Below are 18,709 nucleotides of genomic sequence, written 5' to 3'. Positions count from 1 at the left end.
TAACAAAACTCATTTGGCATACAAAAACATTGCAGGATAGAAGGAAATACTTCAGAGTGAAGCTGCGATAAGGGTAAGAGGACTAGCTGTAAGAGGGGTAGGGACACAGAACAAAGAATGATCAGAGAGATGTATAGAAGAAACATAGTAACAGATGGGTTTTTTAAATTTAATTTATAAAAAAGAAGTATTTTTTAAATGTCAGATAGAGTTGTGTATCACTTACCCCTAAGTATGCCCAATGACAATGGGTAACTCGTAGTGCAAATAAAACTCAAGCTCATGTAAGCTTCTACCAAAATTACAATTCATATTACTCACAGAAGCTATGGTGGCATCTTTCTCAGTAAGTTCCTGTTTATGCCTAGCCATCATCTCTTTAATCTCCAGCTCTTTCATAATCTTCTCTTTTTCCAAATCAGAGTACTGTTCCTCAGCAATGGAACGTGCAAGTTGTTCAGAATCTGCTTTGGTCAAAGTAATCTCTAGCTGAGCAGCCAAGGAATCTCTGCAAATTATTGATATATATTATTACCTTAAAAAATGACAGCTTACTGGGTGGGGGAGAGGGGAGAAAAAATAAGTAGGAAACCATGAAAAGCCATCCTAATCTTTTAAGTATTAGTAGTACAACTACTAAAACCTACCTCTCATCCTGTAACTCTTGTATCTTTTGTTGCATTTCTTTACAAAGTTTGGTCTTTTCCTCACATTCTTCTTTAAGTTCTCGAACTTGTGTCTTATACAGAGTCTAGAGTGTATGGTTAAAAGGAAAAGGATGTGACTTTCTATTCTAGCTTAAAGGTATGCAAAAAATGACACAAGATGACATCGTATGCAGTACTTTAATCACTCAAGGGTATAATTGTGTGATGACTTCTCTAACTAAAAGCCATCATCACTCAAACACGACTCGGTTATCTTTTTTGCCGTTTTAGCTTGCATACTTGTGAATGGACAGATGTATGATATAAATATTAATGTTTGTAAACACATTGCTGAAGAGACTAAATATGGAAGTCTCTTGGATAAAAATGTTAAAGTATCAGCAACAAGGAAAATACTTAAATTACTTCACTATTTTAAATCTTTGCCTGACATTAACCATTAAGACTTTAACCATAAAAATCCATGAAACTAAGATAGTGGTTAAAGAACAAAAAGAAGTATAAGAGGAGGGGAAAAACAGATTAGAAAAGCCTTTGAAAATCAAAATTTTGTGAAATTGATACAAATCTAGAGCTCTAAAGGAAACGAAAGAAAAATATCCTGCTCTGTACACTGAAATGACTGAATACAGATGAGTTGGCAGAAACTGCAAGTAGACTTACGACAGGGATTTCAAGACAGACTCTTTCTGGCCTAGGCAAAGAAGTCAGTTGAACTCCTTTTCTCTAATGTGTGCAACTTGTTAATCTACTAAAGCTTCAGATAGTCTCTCTCCACTCTGACCACAGTAAAATCTTGTGTTTCCTTTTATTTTGAAACAAGCCTTTTGGCCTGTACCTGCAGTGTCACTGACTACGCACTATTAATATAAATTAAACCTCCATATGCTATTGATGATTTTTAAATACAATACCTATTTATTCTGTTGTATTTTATCACAATAAAGCACAGTCTTCCAATGGATTTCTAACAAATTTAACTACAATGCAAAAATTTCCTTCCAAGCTTTAAATGCATATGTTGTGTCACCCCACAATTCTGAGAATACAGCTCTTCAGAAGAATACAGCATGGAAGAGATACTGAATACAAAGGGCTTGAAACATGCAGAAAATTATTCACACTGTGGAAGAATGAGCTGCTTGACTCCTCCCTCTCTCTGAACTGTGTTTGGGACTCCCTTCCAAAGCTGGGACATTTCTTAACATGAGCTCTTTCACATTGCTCAGTGACCAAGACTGAGGAGTGAAGACAACGCTGCAGACAAGACTGAAGACAGACACAAGAAAAAGAATTAGCTTTAGGTTGGAGATGTGAAATGCGTGATGGCTGAGGAGGAAGAAAAGCTAATACTTCATTTAGTAAACAGACTAGCATAAAAATAAGCATAACACATACCGAGAAATACTGTTCAGCTTCAAGTTGGTCTTGAAGCTCTTTCATTTGACCATCTGCATCTTGACGTTCCCTAGAAAGGAATAACGTACTTTAAAGGACAAAAACTACTGTAATCAGAAAAGACAGCATGCACACTCTTCAGATTTTCAGTCATCTCCAGCCAGAAGTACAATAGGCAATTAAACTTCAGGCTTCCTTCTGGGTACCAGCTCTCTTTCTCACTTCTACAGCTGAGAACACTGTACTAAAGAAAAAATCAGTTTAGTACTGTTAACACATCAACTACATCAGTATCATGTAGTTTAACCAGTAACAGACATTGATAAAGCAAACAGCCACTGGCAGAAACCTATTTCCACGTAAAACATAACTGATATGACATTGTTTTCAGTGTCTCATTTGCTAGAGCTCAGCCTATGAAAACATGTCTGTATGCTCTGACACAGGTAATTTTTTGAATTTGTCTCTTATTAAAACAGCTCAGCAAGTCAATTGGTCCCATAACAAAGAACAGTAATGTAGCAGAAGAGATCTCTGCCACTGTTTCACATTAGAGCAATTATCACATGTAGCTGCCTTCTACGTAACTACATCTTGCTAACAGAGGAAATAAAGCACAAGGAAATAAGACATGAGAAGTCACAAAGGACCTAAGAACGAGATTGATACATGTGCTAAACGTCTTTTCATTTATAGAATTTCCTTTTTGTAAAATAAAAAGTATTTATTTATTATCAGGTGTAAATATTAGGTCTTAGACTTTAAAGAGCTCCTATTTCAGGCTGAACAGATGTCTATCAGCATCTGTAGTTTCAGGTATTTCCAATGGCCACTTGTCACAGATCTGTATTAGTAATCATTTCCAACTTTAATAAACTCTCTGGGGCTAACAATGCCAATTCCTCTTCACTGAAGTCTTCTTTCACATTTAAAAAAATGTGCCTAGACTTTCTGTTAAGTAAGTGTTTCTCTAAAGTCCTCATGCTCTTGAGTTGAAGATGGGCTTTTTAAGATTTTTAGGATAACCAACATCTTTTATTACAAATCTATACATTGCTGAATCACTAGGGCAAATCTCAGCTACAGTCAAAACAGTATCTTCTGTGCAGCAAATTTTTGAAATTAATATTGCTCTCAGCTTTCACCCCAAACAGTTACAAATCAGGAACATTAATAAAAAATGAAGAGCAACTCAGCATACTTGCGGAGTTCGTTATTTTGTTTTTCCAGACTTAATTTGATTTCCTGAAGATGGTTATTCTCCTGTTTCAACTGCTTCTCTGACATTTTCAAGGTGTTGACCTGCTGTGTTTGCATCTTGAGGTCATTTTGAGTAAGACAGCGCTTTTGTGTTTCTTGCTCTATTTTTAATGTCAGGTTTTTTACCTGAAAAATAAACAGAAATCTGTGACTTTTACAGACCTACACAGGAAAAGTAACATTTAAACACTGTCTCTTACTGATTTCCTCTACGTTTCTGTGCAACATGTTCACATCTTTTGATACGTCAAAGCTGTTTCCTGAATAAAGGCATTAGCACACAATAAATAAGCTAGCTTTCCCCATGTCAATCTCACATTTTACTTTCCAGAAGAAAATCCTTTTAAGATTAGTAACACTGAGGAGTTTCAGGAAAATGAAACCACACTCTGTAAGGCAGACTTTTTAAAGCATCAAGTACAAAGAAGGAAAACATCGATGCCGTTTTCATTCACAAATGTTCTTAAATAGAGCTATAACAGGGAAAATGTGAGGACGCTGAAAACCAGGTTCCACTCAAGGCCTCTTGTGTCAGTGGTCCTTACATCTTCATTTAGTATATCCTTTTGCCTAAGGAGCTCGTTGATTTTCTGTTGTGATTGCTTGAGATCACAGTCCAACATGGAGCGCTGCTTTTCTGCTTCTAACAACCGATTTTCTACTTTTTGCTTTAATGCTCTCTCTTCCAGAAGTTTCTTCTCCATTTCTGTGAAGTAAGAGATTTAAGACGTCAGTCAGTGTAAACCAGCAGATTTTGGAGGGCGAGTGGAGGAGGACATCAGTCCCATATTAACAACAAGCAACGCCTTTTTAGCACTGAGAAAGATTCCTGAGAAGTGATTCATTAGAACTTTCACATTAAATCCACACTCAGAGGATGCTTTTGGAGGCACTCCTGGCTGATATCTTGAAAGTCAAAAGTAAGAAATAGCTAATGACTTCCAGTTTATCTGCAACACATCTGAGATGGATAAAAAAAGGTGAATTTAAAAAACCAATCCGTCTACACGTACTGAAATGTTGCTCTGATTATGATAATTTGAAATAATTGAAAGAGCTGAAGCTGTTTGGTAACCTGGTATGACAAGTGATTCAACCATTATTACTGAATCATTTTTGCTTCATTTGAACATCTGCATGCTCAACACCTTCGCAAATGTTCTGCAACTGGAAGGACAGGATCTGTGGGTAGATTTTAAGTAGCTGCAATAAACATAATCCATTCAGAGTAAGATCCCTCTTCCGTAATTGTTTGGTAAGTTTCCTTTGCTCCAAGAGACTGATTGCCATGAGATGCACCAGAATATGCATGATGACTAGGGAAGCATAGCAAAGGCTTTGCCATTTCAAACTCTATCCGATCTACAGATTTAAATCTTTAAGTTGCTGAGATATACTTCATTTAGGAAGACATAAAAAAGGTATGAGTAGATGGACTGAGAACACAGATAAACTCTTAACAAAAATATTTCAAGCATTTTAATAATATAAATTTAAGAAAAATGAATCTCAAATACACTACCACAGAAAATGATTTAGTGCTGTGTGCTTTACTGCCAAAACTACACTAGTGTGTCTTTAACTTAGCAAAGCCAGGATAAAGGGACTATAATTCACTTTTATCATACTAATTATATTTAAAAAGAACAGGGGAATCAAGGAAAATGGCCACACTTAGGCTTCCACTAGCATCAAGAGACTACATTATATAATTTACACCTCCATCTGTGAGGTCAAATACATACCTTTCATGGCTTCAGATTTTGCTTCCTCTATAGATTCATAGATCTTATTTTTGTCTGCTAATCGTGCTTTTGTGGCTTTATGCTCAGCCTCTTCTTGTTCAAGGTTCTGCTGCATAACTTTGAATTTATATGTCATATCTATTTCCATATTGCTCTTTTCCTGTTAAAGGAAAAATTACATTGAAATAAAACATTAAATACATCAGGTTAAAGACAAAATTTTAGAAAACAGTACCATACTGCATGGAAGTGTGCTAAGAGTAGAAAACAGAGCTCAGACTAACTGAGAAGTCATTTCTACACGTTTTTCCATGGATGGAAAAGTGCTTCAAAAATGCACAATGACATTCCCAGTTGCAAACAATTACAGAAGTACTGCCAGCATTCTGTAGTAAGAGCAGCTCAAAGATTAAGCTTATTGAATAATTTTTGCAGTGCTTTTGTTTCAATGACAAGTTTGTTGAAAACAATGTATCAGCAAAAGCATTGCACTGTGAAGTATACACACTGGAGTGCATACCCTGGAATGCATTATTATGTACTGTAGAAGTATAATGTATTATGATCATGGGGAAAATGTTGATTTTTTTTTCTCACTTCTGATACTGCAAAAACAAATTCAAAGAACAAATACTGAAAGCAAGACTTAACGTTTTTGCATAGATTTTGTCTCCATGTTTCAAGTAATAAAAGTGCAAATTTAAAAATGCTGTAATAATGCAACAGACATTCACTTAAAAGTGCTGTTACCTTTTCTAAATCTGTAAGTTTTTCCTGCAATTGTCTCTTCTCCATTTCCAATTTGGCTAATGCACTCTTTCCATTTTTCACTTCTTCTTCAAGGCTAGATATTCGACCTAAAAATGACCAAAACATCAATGAGGCTGAGCACTGTGTGAAAAAAAATGTACTTTATTTACTTAAGAGAGAAAATTTTCTGAAATACAACAGCTTCTAATTCTGACTGTTAAGAATATCTCTCTTTGAGGTGTTAGTTTCTGAAATAAGAAGCATAAGACCACAGAATTGCAGAAAGTTAGAGGTTGGAAGGGACCTCCACAGATCGAGTCCAACCCCACTGCAAAAGGAAGATCACCTAGGGAAGGTCATGCAAGAAGGCATTGAGGTAGGTTTTGAAAGTCTCCAGAGGAGACTCCATACCTCTCTGGGCAGCCTGTTCCAGTGCTCCATCACCCTCACTGTAAAGAAGCATTTCTACATGTTGAGGTGGAAGCTCCTGTAATGTAGCTTGTACCCACTGTTCCTTGTCCTATCACTAGGCACCACCAATAAGACACTGTCACCCCCTCTCAGATATTTAGAGACATTGATAAGATCTCCTCTCAGCCTTCTCTTCTCAAAACTAGACAGCCCCAGTTCTCTCAGTCTTCTTCACAGATTTGTTCAAGTCCTGCAATCATCATACCTTGTAAATCACTGATAATCTCTGATCCATGACTTCGATCCCTCCTTTCTGATTCTAGAGCTGACTGAAGATTGAGAAAGTCCTTCTCCAGTTTGAGTTTTGCATTCTCTAGCAGGCAGTTCTTATCTTGTAGTTCTCTATTATTAGCTTCCAGCTGCTGGATTTGTTTTGTGCTTTCTGTCTGGTTCTTCCTTAACCTGGCTGCAGTATCAGACTCTGACCGCAGCAAAGAATTGGCTTCATCCAACTAAAGATTGTTAAAAACATATTTCAGCAACAACTAAAATACAACTACCATTCCTACTACAGAATACTAAATGTTATGGATTAAAGAAATAAAAAAAAGGAGTGTCTTTTAAGATTACTTTTGAACACCAAAACATGACAAGAAACAATAGCTTTTAAACCTCCATTACACATTTCAACTCCCTCTACTACTAACACAATCTGTACTTCAAATAGCTATTATCTAAAAATAGAGGCAGGCATACCTGTCTTTGTAGCTGGTTGATCTTCTCATTGGATATTTGTGAGTTCTGATTCCTCTTTTTTAAATCTTCAAGTTGGTCTTTCAAACTGTTAACTATCATAAAACCAAATCAGTATTGTTAATCACTGTCCATTTCAATTATAAGCAATTTATTTTATATTTTAAAAACCCACATCAAAACAGAACCCATCAAGCACGATTCAACATACCCTCATTTTCCAAATTGCGTTTTTTATCTGCTTCATGTTCTGCTTTTCTCTGGTATTCTGTATTCTTGTGCTGAAGAAGAGCCTTCTCTCTTTCTAACTGTCTGACTGTAGACTCTATATTCTTCCTTGAAGTTACCTGGATATATTAAAAAAAAAAAACAAAACAGAAACCCACTAATATGTAGAGAAGAGTGATATTCTTTAAATGATAAACAGAAAACTCATGCACTCAGTTTAGTTTGTAATAGAAGAAAGACACAGACTGTTTGCTTGCAACACATACAGAGCATCAGAACATGAGGCCAAATCCAGCCCAAATCCACCCAGAGGACTATGGCTATGTAAAAGGTCCTGCTTTTACAATTTAGAAGACTGACTGTATAGATCTGATGAATTTGGTAAAGCTGCCTAGTGGCCCACAGAAACACAGATGAAATGTGAGGTCTTGACGTGCACCTGGATGAGCAATACATGAAGTTGTGCACCGCCACTAAAGATATGAGAAACTAACAGTAGCACTAAAGAGCAAAGCTGGGCAATAGTCCTTTCACAACACAAAAAATGGCCTTCCTCTCCTAGTAAGATTACACTCACATCTTCAATTTTTAGAGTCGTATATGGGATATTTATATCGCGCTGCCCTGCCCTCCAAATTAAAAACACTTTGAAAACTGGGTTCTGGATGTGTAGTTGTAATACAGAAAGTCATAATAAAAATATTTTAGCAGCAACAACAATTTTGTGCCTGTGAATATCAAGAAATCGACTGCTATTACTTGTTATAGCTAGTACACAGCTACAAAAAATAATTTCCTGCTTCCCCAGCTACGCACAAATGTTAAATGCCTAATCCCATTAAGAATTAACTACAGACTTACCTCTTCATCTAGCTCTTTCACTATCTTCTCTAAGCGAGTATTAGTAGACCTGAAGAGATTTGAAAAATATTTTTAAACCTGGCTGAAAATATAGAAATTAGAATGTTTCGATGTGTCTCATTCATTTTGTGTACGATACTCTATTTCCAGCAATCAGATGAAAATTCAAGGACTAGGAAACTGATCAAACAATACAGACGTTCTTATGGAGAGTTAAGTTAAAAACCCACACCAACCAATCAAAAAAACCAAACCAAAGAAACACAAAACAAAACAAAAAAGCAAACAAAACCAAAACAAAAACCACAAAAAAACAACCAACCAACCAACCAAAAACAACAAACAAAAAAACCCCACACCAGTAGTAAAAGGAGTAGTAAGAAATAAGCCAGTAATCTCCTTGCAGGTTTGAGGATCCTCAAAGTGGATTATAATGCTTTTAACCATTAAAAAACAAAAGCTGTAATAAAACTTCTTTATCAACACACCAAATATGTCAAAACAGTCTCACCTGTACTTCTGTTCTAGTTCATCTTTGGCTTGTAATTCATTACTGAGCTGTTCTTCTAGCTTGCTTAATTTTTTCTGAAACTGTGCAAATTGTCAAAAAAGCATGGTCCAGGTATTAAAATAGTATCACACAGAACAAATGTACTCAATTAAATAACAGAAAAGTGAGGAAAATTAATTACATCTTCCATCATATAATTTAAAAACCACCACTAGAAGGTTACATCTTTACAAGGAATTAATTCTGATGACTTTTAATATACAAGTCCAGGGCAATATTTATGCAATAGATTATAAATACTAAATTTTGGATTTGTCTCACATATTCAGGCTTTAGAATACTTTTGTTTTCCTCCCTTCCCCTTCCTCCTCTACCCTCAAATGCTAATGAAGTAAGTAGGTAAGTACATGAAAATTCCATAGCATTCTCCTGTTATCTGCAAATTTAAACTAAATTATCAGTCTTCAAAAGCTGGATAAAAATGCTCTATAGAAATACTTAGAGTGAGAGTACGATTTAAACATTCCTTTAACATTGCAGATGACAATTTGCTTTTCCAAACTCTGAATAAATCACTAATGAATCAACTCAGGCAAGCATGGAGCCAGAATTCACAAGCTTTCCAAGAGTGATGTTGTTTGTAGCCAACAAAGCCTTGCACATTTGTTTTCCAAACAAATTCAAGATGTCGAAATAATTCAACAAAAATTTGTATTCATTAAACTTGAGCAGAAATGTTTCAAAATACAACTGGTTGATTGTTGACAATCTGGTAAGTAAATATTTAAGATATTTCACATTCACACAAATCATGTAGGGGAATTTTTATTCTTTTCATAATTCAAACTATAAAACATATCTCCTTGCAGTCCTGTAATTAGAAAGCATAATTTTCATTGGTAATTATTAAAAATCAAAAACCTGAAAACTTATTTCAGGCTTTGCCTTTTCTTAAGCAGGCTTGACAGAGTTAGTTAATCATACCGTTAAGAAAAAAGGCACTAACCTCATTTTTGCTAGATTGCACAGATTCATTTTCTCTGCAAGACTGAGAGGAGTCACTTAGCAACCTGTCAAAAACAAAAACAAATCCCTTCAGCTCTTATTCAAGTTTTCAACAACTCTGGCAGCCTTGCCAATCAACTAATTTTAATCAGTTCTCTCAAGTCTTAAATTGTCCTACACCATTCTCCAAACGAAGCTTGGTTTATATCACTGTGAGTGAATCCTCCTGACTTGAATCTTTTCTTAAGTAAAGTATAACATACGTTTTCAAATCTATGGCAGCTTAAATTTTTTTAAGGAATACAATTATTATTTAGCTATTCAAACTGAGTCCTCAAACTATTAGCTTGGGCAATTTTTTTTTTTAAACTACTAATGAAAAGCCATTTTAGAACTTGATTACTAATCTATCAGTATTTTAATCCCAAAAGAATTCTTTTTAAGAGACTATAGGATTTTGTGCATATAAAACCACTGTTTAATCACAGTTATCAAAATGACCAAAATAGTGCCAATTCCACATTCAACATTTTGTATCTTGACAACTGGACATAAAAGACTGTAATACAGTTAATAAGTTATTTATCTGGAGTGGAAAAAGACCTGTAAGCCGAAAGAAAAACCTGCAGGTGTATTTCTAAAAATGCATATTAAAGTATCACGTACAAATTGTCTCTATAGTAGGTAAATCCTATAAAAGGCAGCTGGTTTCCCACGAAGGCTTTGGGGATCGGAAAGGTTTCCACGTCTCCCTTGTCGTCCTCAATGTCATCAAAATTACTGCTATCTATATCACTGCTGAGCTCAGGAACAACAGGAGCAGCAGCTATAAAAAGGGGAGAAAAGATCAGCTTCACTCCAAGATTCAGCCACTTGCTTTATACTGGTATCATATATAATGTTAAAAAGACCATACTGTAAGTTGTCTCTTTAGTTAAATATGTATTAACTATGCAGATCTGTAAATATTGCTGTGAACACCTTTTTGCTCATCTATTTTTTACATTTGTTGCCTAACACATAGACTTACACAGTGCACAAAATGTATTTGCTGAGCTAATCACATTTGAGAATAGAACTCTAAATCAAATAATAAGTTATGATCAAGTTATGACCAGGCTCATTATCTGAACTGGCACACTGGTTTTGTTTTTCCTAAAGCTATCCAATTCACAATGCCTTAAATGAAAAGCAGTAAAACCAACTCCTGTCTTAACTAGAGAAGGTTAAATAACAAAAAATCCCACACTCTCACACACACACACACAAACCCCAACAACCCAATCCTAAAAAAACCCTAAACTAAAACAACGAAAGCCACAAGAATTTAATATGCATTCTTTTGAGTTAAAATTTGGAAACATCCAGTTCTGTTGTTCAAAACAAAAATGTATACATTAAAAGCACGATAAAGGTGAGGATAGTTCCAGCAGGAAAACTTTGTATTTGCTAACCCTTACTGATTTTTTATAATACAAGTGACAAAAATGAAGCTTGAGCAAAATTATTGATAGAAAATGATTTACAAAGTGTGAATGTTTTTGCATTTGTACTACTGCAAATTAGAACTTTTAAGTTGGTTTACTTACTCTCTCGAATGTTGTCCCAGTTCCACTGATCACTCTTGAAGAAAGGGTGATGCTTTATTTCTTCTACCCCATTTCTCCCAAGTCGCACGTCCCTAAACATAGCAATTAAACCAAATTCACATTAGGAAAAATAGCACTTTTTCTTTTTGTTATTTAAATTCTCACTTGCTCATAACCAGCAAAGAAACTTTCAGTAAAGATTGTCTCTGTTAACCACATTAATGGTAAAATTAAAAAAAAAAAAAAAAATCAAATTAAAACCCACCAACCACTGATCCGTAGTCTCTTATATAAAATGTACTCTGTTTCTTAGCATGCACTCTTCCCTGTGATTGCTAAAATGTCCAGAATTTGGAGTCTGCCACGTGGGGAGTAAAGCAAGAAAGAGAGCATTGAGGCAAAAACTAAGAACACAAACAAAAAACCCAACACCCTGAGGGGAAAAAAAAAACTGCAGAAGTTCCGTGTGTGCCAAACCACATGACAAACCTTAAGATGCAAGCAAAGGAAGGTCTAACTTACTGCACAGAACAGCTATTCAAAACTGGACTGGAATAAATATTTTCAGAATTCCATCTTCTGCCCCATAACTAACCCTGACATGCATTTTGCTGTATTTGCAGTGAAGTAAATCTGAAGTGCCACAAGAAAATTCTGGTTTGACCAGAAAAGTCTCTCTTAAAATCATCTACAAAAATAAGATATAAAAACAATGTGTCCAAAAGAACTAATAAATCATAAGGCTGATTCTTGCTGTAAGTGCTCCAGCAGTGATCACATGCATGGAAAAAAGGCATCTGTTTCAAATAAATCACTCGAGCTCTGTATTAAATAAAAACAGGAAGACGGACACACGTAGTGGAAGTACACCACACCGCATTTACATTATTAAATTCTACTCTTATTTTCTCTCTACCCTTTAGCTACTAAGGTTGAAAAAAGCTGGTAAAGTACATCCTTCCTGAGTAACCATAGTCTGAATGCAAAAATCATTATAAGGCAATTTTTCTTTTCCTAATCTCTCATTCTATAAGGCTAGGAGCTCTGTTGTAGCCAAGTTCAGGTGCATAACAAGGCATCATCAATTCAGAACCAACTATAGACTAAGGGCATTCTTTTAAATCAGAGAAACTGAAGATGTTATCTGCTTTCTGGAGATAAAGAAAATGTTAAGTGTTTAGGTCAGGAACAAGCTTACACAGCTTAATATCAATTAATGGCTCAGTTCATCATAGGGAGACCTCTAGGATCTATTTACAGTCAAAACAGCATCCTTGCTGGTTTGTTAGCTATATTTGTCAATTAAAACAAGGCAAATAAATGAAAACAACCTCAAACTCTCTAAGAAAGCTTAAACAAACCCAGTAAATACATATTTTTATAAAAGTATTTTTTTTCATTTTTTCAAGTAACACCTGCTTAGACACCGAGCACAACAATTTGGTCCCTGCCTTAGAGCTTATAAATTACTTTCAGCCTTACAGGTTGTTAACTATATTATATACTGCAATTGGAAGCATCTGTCTGGCACAAATTGGGTTGTTAACAAGACCTGCAGAATTGCTCATAGCAATAAAGTACAATAGCTGGAAAAAATACCCCAGCATAAAAGCAGGGACAGAAGTTTTGGCAGAAGAGATTTTAACAGAGATTAGGAGAAGTAATATAAGAAATTAATTTTTACACTGTACATGTGATAATATCATCCAAAATAAAAACAGTACCAGAATAATACACATCCTTACCTATCAGTTAAAAAGGCACAAATAAGGTTCTTTGCATGCTTAGAGATTTCCACATCATCTGGGAAATGTAATGAGTTCTTATGATCCATAATTTTACTGTATGTTCCTACTAGCGAGTCCGCATAAAATGGAGTATCACCTGAAAATAAAATGATAAATTGACTGTGATTTTGAGTCATATTCAAGTCATGTAATTTGAAAAAGACAGAAGATATGAAGCCTACAAGCAGTTTTATCTAAAATAGTATTTTATTTTAAAAAACAGTAAAACTGGAATGCAGGTTATAAAATAATCTATACTATTGAAAAAGATTCCTTCTCTAAAATGCCTGTGTTACAAACTAAACCATTTTCTATCATGCCCAGTGAATTACATTTTTTGTTCTACCTGAAGACTCTCATTGTTTTTTCCTAATTCACATGATAGCTGACACCCACCTAAGTCCCTATCTTTAACATTTTCCATGAGTGTAATAGACTGAAACGCTCTGAAGATTTCCTAATGCACATTTATTGGAAAGAATCCACCAAAGCTCTCCAAAGATCAAGGTCTACCCCTGGAGCTGCCTAAGGCAAGTCATCTCTGAGCAGGACTCTTCACAGTGTATGACTGCACTGATTAATAAATCTTGTTGACTGATAAATTGTATTAGCTTGAGTGCCCATATCAACATGGGCCTTTAAAACCACAGACCTTTCACACCCAAAAGTTTGCAGCACAGGCTTTAGTTAAGGCTATTTTTTTGCAAATATCCTAAGAAAGGTAAAATTGTGGTAGCAGAGAAGAATTGGTATTGATAACGGTAATTATTGGTATTGATATTGGTATTGATATCGATATTGGTATTGATAACGGTAATTAACATTCAAGCTAACTGACAACATTTTGTGTATATGAACTGCTTGGGTCAGTAATCAAGAGGCTGCAATGTTTACATAAATCCTTTCTCATAATTAATCCCTTGGTCTAATAGAAAAAGTGAACAATCATGGGAGCTAAGCTTTTTTTCCATCCTGGTGTGCTTCATGCAGGTGGGGATCACCTGGCAGGGCAGTCAACATGCTTCCAACAAGGTCCTGAATATTTCAAAAGTAAGTACATGAGAAAAACTACAAACAGACCAATGGATGAAAACCATTCTGATTTCAAAAAGAATATAAATGTAATAATCCTACCTTTAGCCCCTTTCTGTCATTGTATGTCACAATAAGAAATGAGTACACACCACTTTGAATTTAACATCTACACTTTTAGAAACTTCATTAGGTTGCCATGCCAGTACATTGGAAATCACTGATTTGTGCTGCTGCCTCACTCTTCCCAAAACTTCTCCTTCTCCTCCTCCTCAATCATCTTTTAGTCTCAGAAGCAACTCTGTTCTAGGATGCACCTAAAAACCACATCACTGATTGGATGTTAAGAATCATCCTGTGACCAACATTTGATCTTTTAGTTAAGGGCATAATAAAAAGCAGTACAGTTTCCATTTGCACTGCCTCTTTACTAAAGCCAGAACCAACAGAATGCTTCTTGTGTTTCTTTAAAGTGTAAACTTTTAGAAGATCACAGGCAGAATCAGTTACATAAACACAAACAAAAATAGATACTTTCTCCATATCCCACACACTGGCATAAACTAAGTGAGATTTAACTTAAAAAAAAATTTTACATTAGAAGGATAAAAAGGGGAGAATTCTTCCTCTCAGATACAAGGCAAAAAACATTCTGGACAGCTATGTCCAATATTTCAGTAATTGAAGAATTTTATTTATTGCTAAAATTGTTTATGAGAGACTATTAATTACAAAATACTTTTTCTATGTCAAAGTGCTTTAATTTTGAAAGATGCATAGACTGTAATAGCAACATATATCCAAATGGCTCAGCATACCAGAAACATCAAATCTGCAGTATTCCTAGAACATGCTGATTTGGACTTTTAATAATTATATGCTCAATTCCATCCTTCTATAATCAATGTTTTGCTACCAGACTGTAATACTGATCTCCACTGTATTTTAAGATGCAGATGAGTCATCTCCTTAACAGACTATATTCTATGTTCGTTGTTATAGCAGTACCATTTATTTTACTGGAAAATCCTAACTTAAGCATAAAAGAAAGAATCAAGACATACTTCCACAGTCATTTTGACCAACAGAAGCTATTGCTAGTCCTGTGGAGGGTGGAGAGGTGGGAGGGAATTGGTGGAGGGGGCACAAAAGGGAAAAACAGATGGAAAAGAAGAAGATGAGAAAAAGAAAAGGGCAAGCCTGCCCTTCCCACTCCTTGCCCATCTCTGCATGCCTGAAAACTCTGTACTGCTCCTGAAGTGGCACAAACGTTCATGGGATCATAGCTGATCTCAGTTTAAACTATTCTAAGAATTAGTTTTAAGCTGAACCGAGTCAGGGAACTAATCACTGAGCAAGCACGCAAACAGCTGTCACGGTGTAAGAGCGACAGAGTGACGAGAACAGGAATGAGGCAACAGCATCTGCCAAAAGTCAGAAGTCATTAGATAGTGAGGTACAACCAACCCCCCTGCAGCAAAGTACAGCTAAAGGCACAGTACAGACTCAACAATAACCTCATCAGGAGAAGAAATCACTACTTACCAACGAGCATCTCAAAAAGGAAAACTCCTACTGACCACCAGTCACATTCCCGTCCATAATAACCATCCCCCCCCTGCGATTTCAGCACTTCGGGCGATATGTAGTCAGGGGTTCCCACAGCGGTATCGCAGCGCACCATGCCTGTCTGTGCAACAGTAAGAAGTCACACAACTCAGTTAGAAATACTTCTGAGTCCTTAGACAATTAGCCTATTAATAGACAAGGAAAAACAAAACAAAACAAAGCAAACAAACAAACAACCCCCCCCCCCAAAACCCATAAAAAATACAGCCCAAAATATTTGGTTTGAGTAACGTGTTTGAAATACTCTACTTTTTAACTCCAGAAGCAGTATGGACTGAAATTACAGTTCCTGGTAATAAGCTCTCCACTGCCTACTCCATAACATTTTTTCTTGATTACAATCTTTCAAAAATTGACCAATTTTATTATTTTTATCATTGGTTTCTCTACAATGCTACACACTGTATTAGATTGTTCCTTATCTCACTAAATTCAGCTATGAGTGATTTTTATTGACATATTAAGGCTGATGTGTTTCATTAATGGAATCATTCTTCATCCTTTTTGCTTTACACCGAGACTGAAAATGCAGGAGCTAAATGATGCAGAAGCATCGTCCGATCTGCCAGCATGCTGGTTCAGACTTCTGTGTCTTGTTTCCTTTAATCAAATTCACTGCATTCATTCCAGAGAGACCAGATGGATGAATGAAATTAAATCCTGTATAGAATTAGAGAGGTACCAAAACTATACTAACTTTTTATTCTGTCTCTCAACCTGAAACCTTTGCTAAGTCATCTTACAAAGTTCGTTGCGTGTTTTGCCATCAACATAAATGGCAAAACATATTAATTCTGAATATTAATACAAAATATTAGTAGCAATAACTAGTGTTGAAATACATATTTAAAGAAAGAAAAAAAACATTTTGCTTTGGGAATTGTATTGACATATAAAAATTGCACACCAAATATTTCTTTTCACACACAGTATGAACTGCCAAAAGCTTTTATTTATGCATTAAATCAGAATCCTGGAAAGTCATGAACTGGCAAGCAAAAACTAACGTGATGACTAAATACTGCAGAGACCTAAGGAGCACTTCAAATGCCCTGCTTGCAAATGCCTATCATCTTCTACAACACCATTCTGTAACTGAAAACTAAAGGAAGTTTTAACTTATCAGTTCTAGAATGAAGAACAAGTTAACTTCTGCTTTTTATACCATGAAACAGCACATAGCTTCATCATCCTGGAATAAGAAAATGAAGTCAACTCTTCTCAGAAGACCTAATACATTCTTTGGAGACAGGAAAATACAGATACACTAATTCCAATACCGGGAAATAAACTAAAGCCCAAAGGCTTCAGAAATCTAAAGCTGAGAACATTAAAAAATGGATCTGGCACATGCCAGGAACCATTATTTAAAAATCCTGCTTGCAATAGCAGTGTGCACAAACCTACAGATCTTCTCTAATAAGTCCCTTTTTGCTTTGAGTACTGGAGGAACTGCTCTACGCTCACACGATTCTGCTGATCTAGTAGAAATGCAGCATTTTCATGAGGCCTGTGACAAGGGTGCATCTCTCTCTCTCCCTTATCCAAACGTAAAATTACAAGAGAAAGTCTGAATCTTCACTCAATGAAGACTGGATGAAGCCATTTGAATCCCTTCCTGGGTGAGAATCTTTTTTGAAAGCAAAATCACTAAAACATTTCTGAAATATTTCTCTGAAGACTGCAGCTTCAGTCTCAGCCTCACTGTGCCTCACCTAAGTACACCCCATTTCCCTCTCCTCTAATTAACACACCAAAACAAGTGCACTCGTTAGTATGTTACATATATTGATATTTATGATACCTTATGCAAAAAAAGTGAAGGTTGTGCCAAAAACCCCACAGCTGACCCTACCCAAGTTTGGTGGTTGGTATGCAGCAACAAGGACAGTTCTTTCCAATGACATGACAGACGCTAATGAAGCCCAAGTAACAACGCCTTAAGTTTTCAGAAAAGATGCCAAAGTATTACAAGAAAAATTAAAAAGTACTTCTTCACTTAAAAGGGTCCTGCCTTCTAACATCAGTTTTCATGGGCTGAATCTCTCTGAAGCACACAGAGTTGGTCATACTTACTCCCCATAGAACTCCACCTTCTGTCTCAGGAACAAATCCAAAAATACATTCACAGAATCACACAACAGCCTGGGTTGGAAGGGACCTTGAAAGACAATCTGGCCAAGCCCATCATGGAAAAGGAAGCCTAGATGAGATTACCTAGCATCCTGTCCAATGGCATCGTAAAAAACCTCAGTGATGGGGATTCTACCAGGTTCCTGTGGAGGTTGGTCAATTATCACTTGAAAACAATATTCTCAGATTTCTATTGCTCTCATTTACACACCTGTTCTTTCAAAGAACTTGGGTGTTGCTCTGTATGTATTTTTAAGTGCTGGATCCTCTTAATACTACAGCCAGACTGGCTTCTATGATCTCTGGCATCAAAGTCAAGGAAACAGGGAAATCCTCTCTGTGCATGGCATCTTGATGGTCTGTACAGAGTCATCTGCATGATGACTTCTGCCTTCCATACATCAGCATCTGAAGAGATCTAAAAGGTGCTATTTTCTTTGGATGGTGTGTTAGTCCTGTATTTCAAATACTAAGCCTCTATTTTATGCCCAAGTACCATACTTACTATAGCAGCTCTCACACAAGGCTTCCTTTCAGGAGGCTCAGGTCAGTGCTTTAGCTGAGACCTTTCTCATCACCACAAAAGATAAAGGTGGATCTTGGAAGCATCTTTTGCAGCTACGTGAGAGATGAGCAGAATTTTCAAAAAGGCTGTTGAGGAGACACAGCATGTTCTCACAGCTTATGACAACTTGGTGGTGAGGCTGTAGTATTTCCTAGCATCATTCAGAACTACCATATTGTTGAAGACAAAGCAGTTTAGTTTTCATCCTCAGGAGGATCTCCATCAGACGTGAATGACTCGCAATCTTGAACTAAGGCTGAGATCTAGGCTTTCAAACTCTCATTTAGTTCTTTTCAGTAAACAAGAGCTGGAGAGCGCTTGTGTGGAAAAATATTAGGACAGCAGAGATCAGGTGCAGCTGGGTTTGTGCAGTGTGCTGCAGAC

The 18,709-nt window shown here is 36.1% G+C and overlaps 1 protein-coding gene across 1 annotated transcript in view; it reads right to left on the bottom strand.

Annotated features, from left to right (window-relative positions):
• The window catches only part of ROCK2 (Rho associated coiled-coil containing protein kinase 2), a 55,917-nt gene that overhangs the window by 14,649 nt on the left and 22,559 nt on the right, over positions 1–18,709 (bottom strand). The window contains exons 5-21 of the mRNA XM_054383688.1: positions 15,544–15,688; positions 12,925–13,063; positions 11,180–11,271; positions 10,257–10,416; positions 9,592–9,655; positions 8,586–8,665; positions 8,075–8,123; positions 7,197–7,332; positions 6,989–7,080; positions 6,498–6,744; positions 5,822–5,928; positions 5,072–5,231; positions 3,872–4,032; positions 3,268–3,452; positions 2,067–2,136; positions 648–751; positions 322–508 (exon numbers count right to left, since the gene is read on the bottom strand). Coding sequence (XP_054239663.1) covers positions 322–508; positions 648–751; positions 2,067–2,136; positions 3,268–3,452; positions 3,872–4,032; positions 5,072–5,231; positions 5,822–5,928; positions 6,498–6,744; positions 6,989–7,080; positions 7,197–7,332; positions 8,075–8,123; positions 8,586–8,665; positions 9,592–9,655; positions 10,257–10,416; positions 11,180–11,271; positions 12,925–13,063; positions 15,544–15,688 — 2,178 coding nt within the window. The remainder of the gene's footprint in view (positions 1–321; positions 509–647; positions 752–2,066; positions 2,137–3,267; positions 3,453–3,871; positions 4,033–5,071; positions 5,232–5,821; positions 5,929–6,497; positions 6,745–6,988; positions 7,081–7,196; positions 7,333–8,074; positions 8,124–8,585; positions 8,666–9,591; positions 9,656–10,256; positions 10,417–11,179; positions 11,272–12,924; positions 13,064–15,543; positions 15,689–18,709) is intronic.

Source organism: Indicator indicator, chromosome 9, assembly GCF_027791375.1.
Source record: "Indicator indicator isolate 239-I01 chromosome 9, UM_Iind_1.1, whole genome shotgun sequence".
Taxonomy (NCBI): Eukaryota; Metazoa; Chordata; class Aves; order Piciformes; family Indicatoridae; genus Indicator; species Indicator indicator.
The sequence above is the reverse complement of the archived record's forward strand: the minus strand, read 5'-3'. Positions and strand labels throughout refer to the sequence as shown.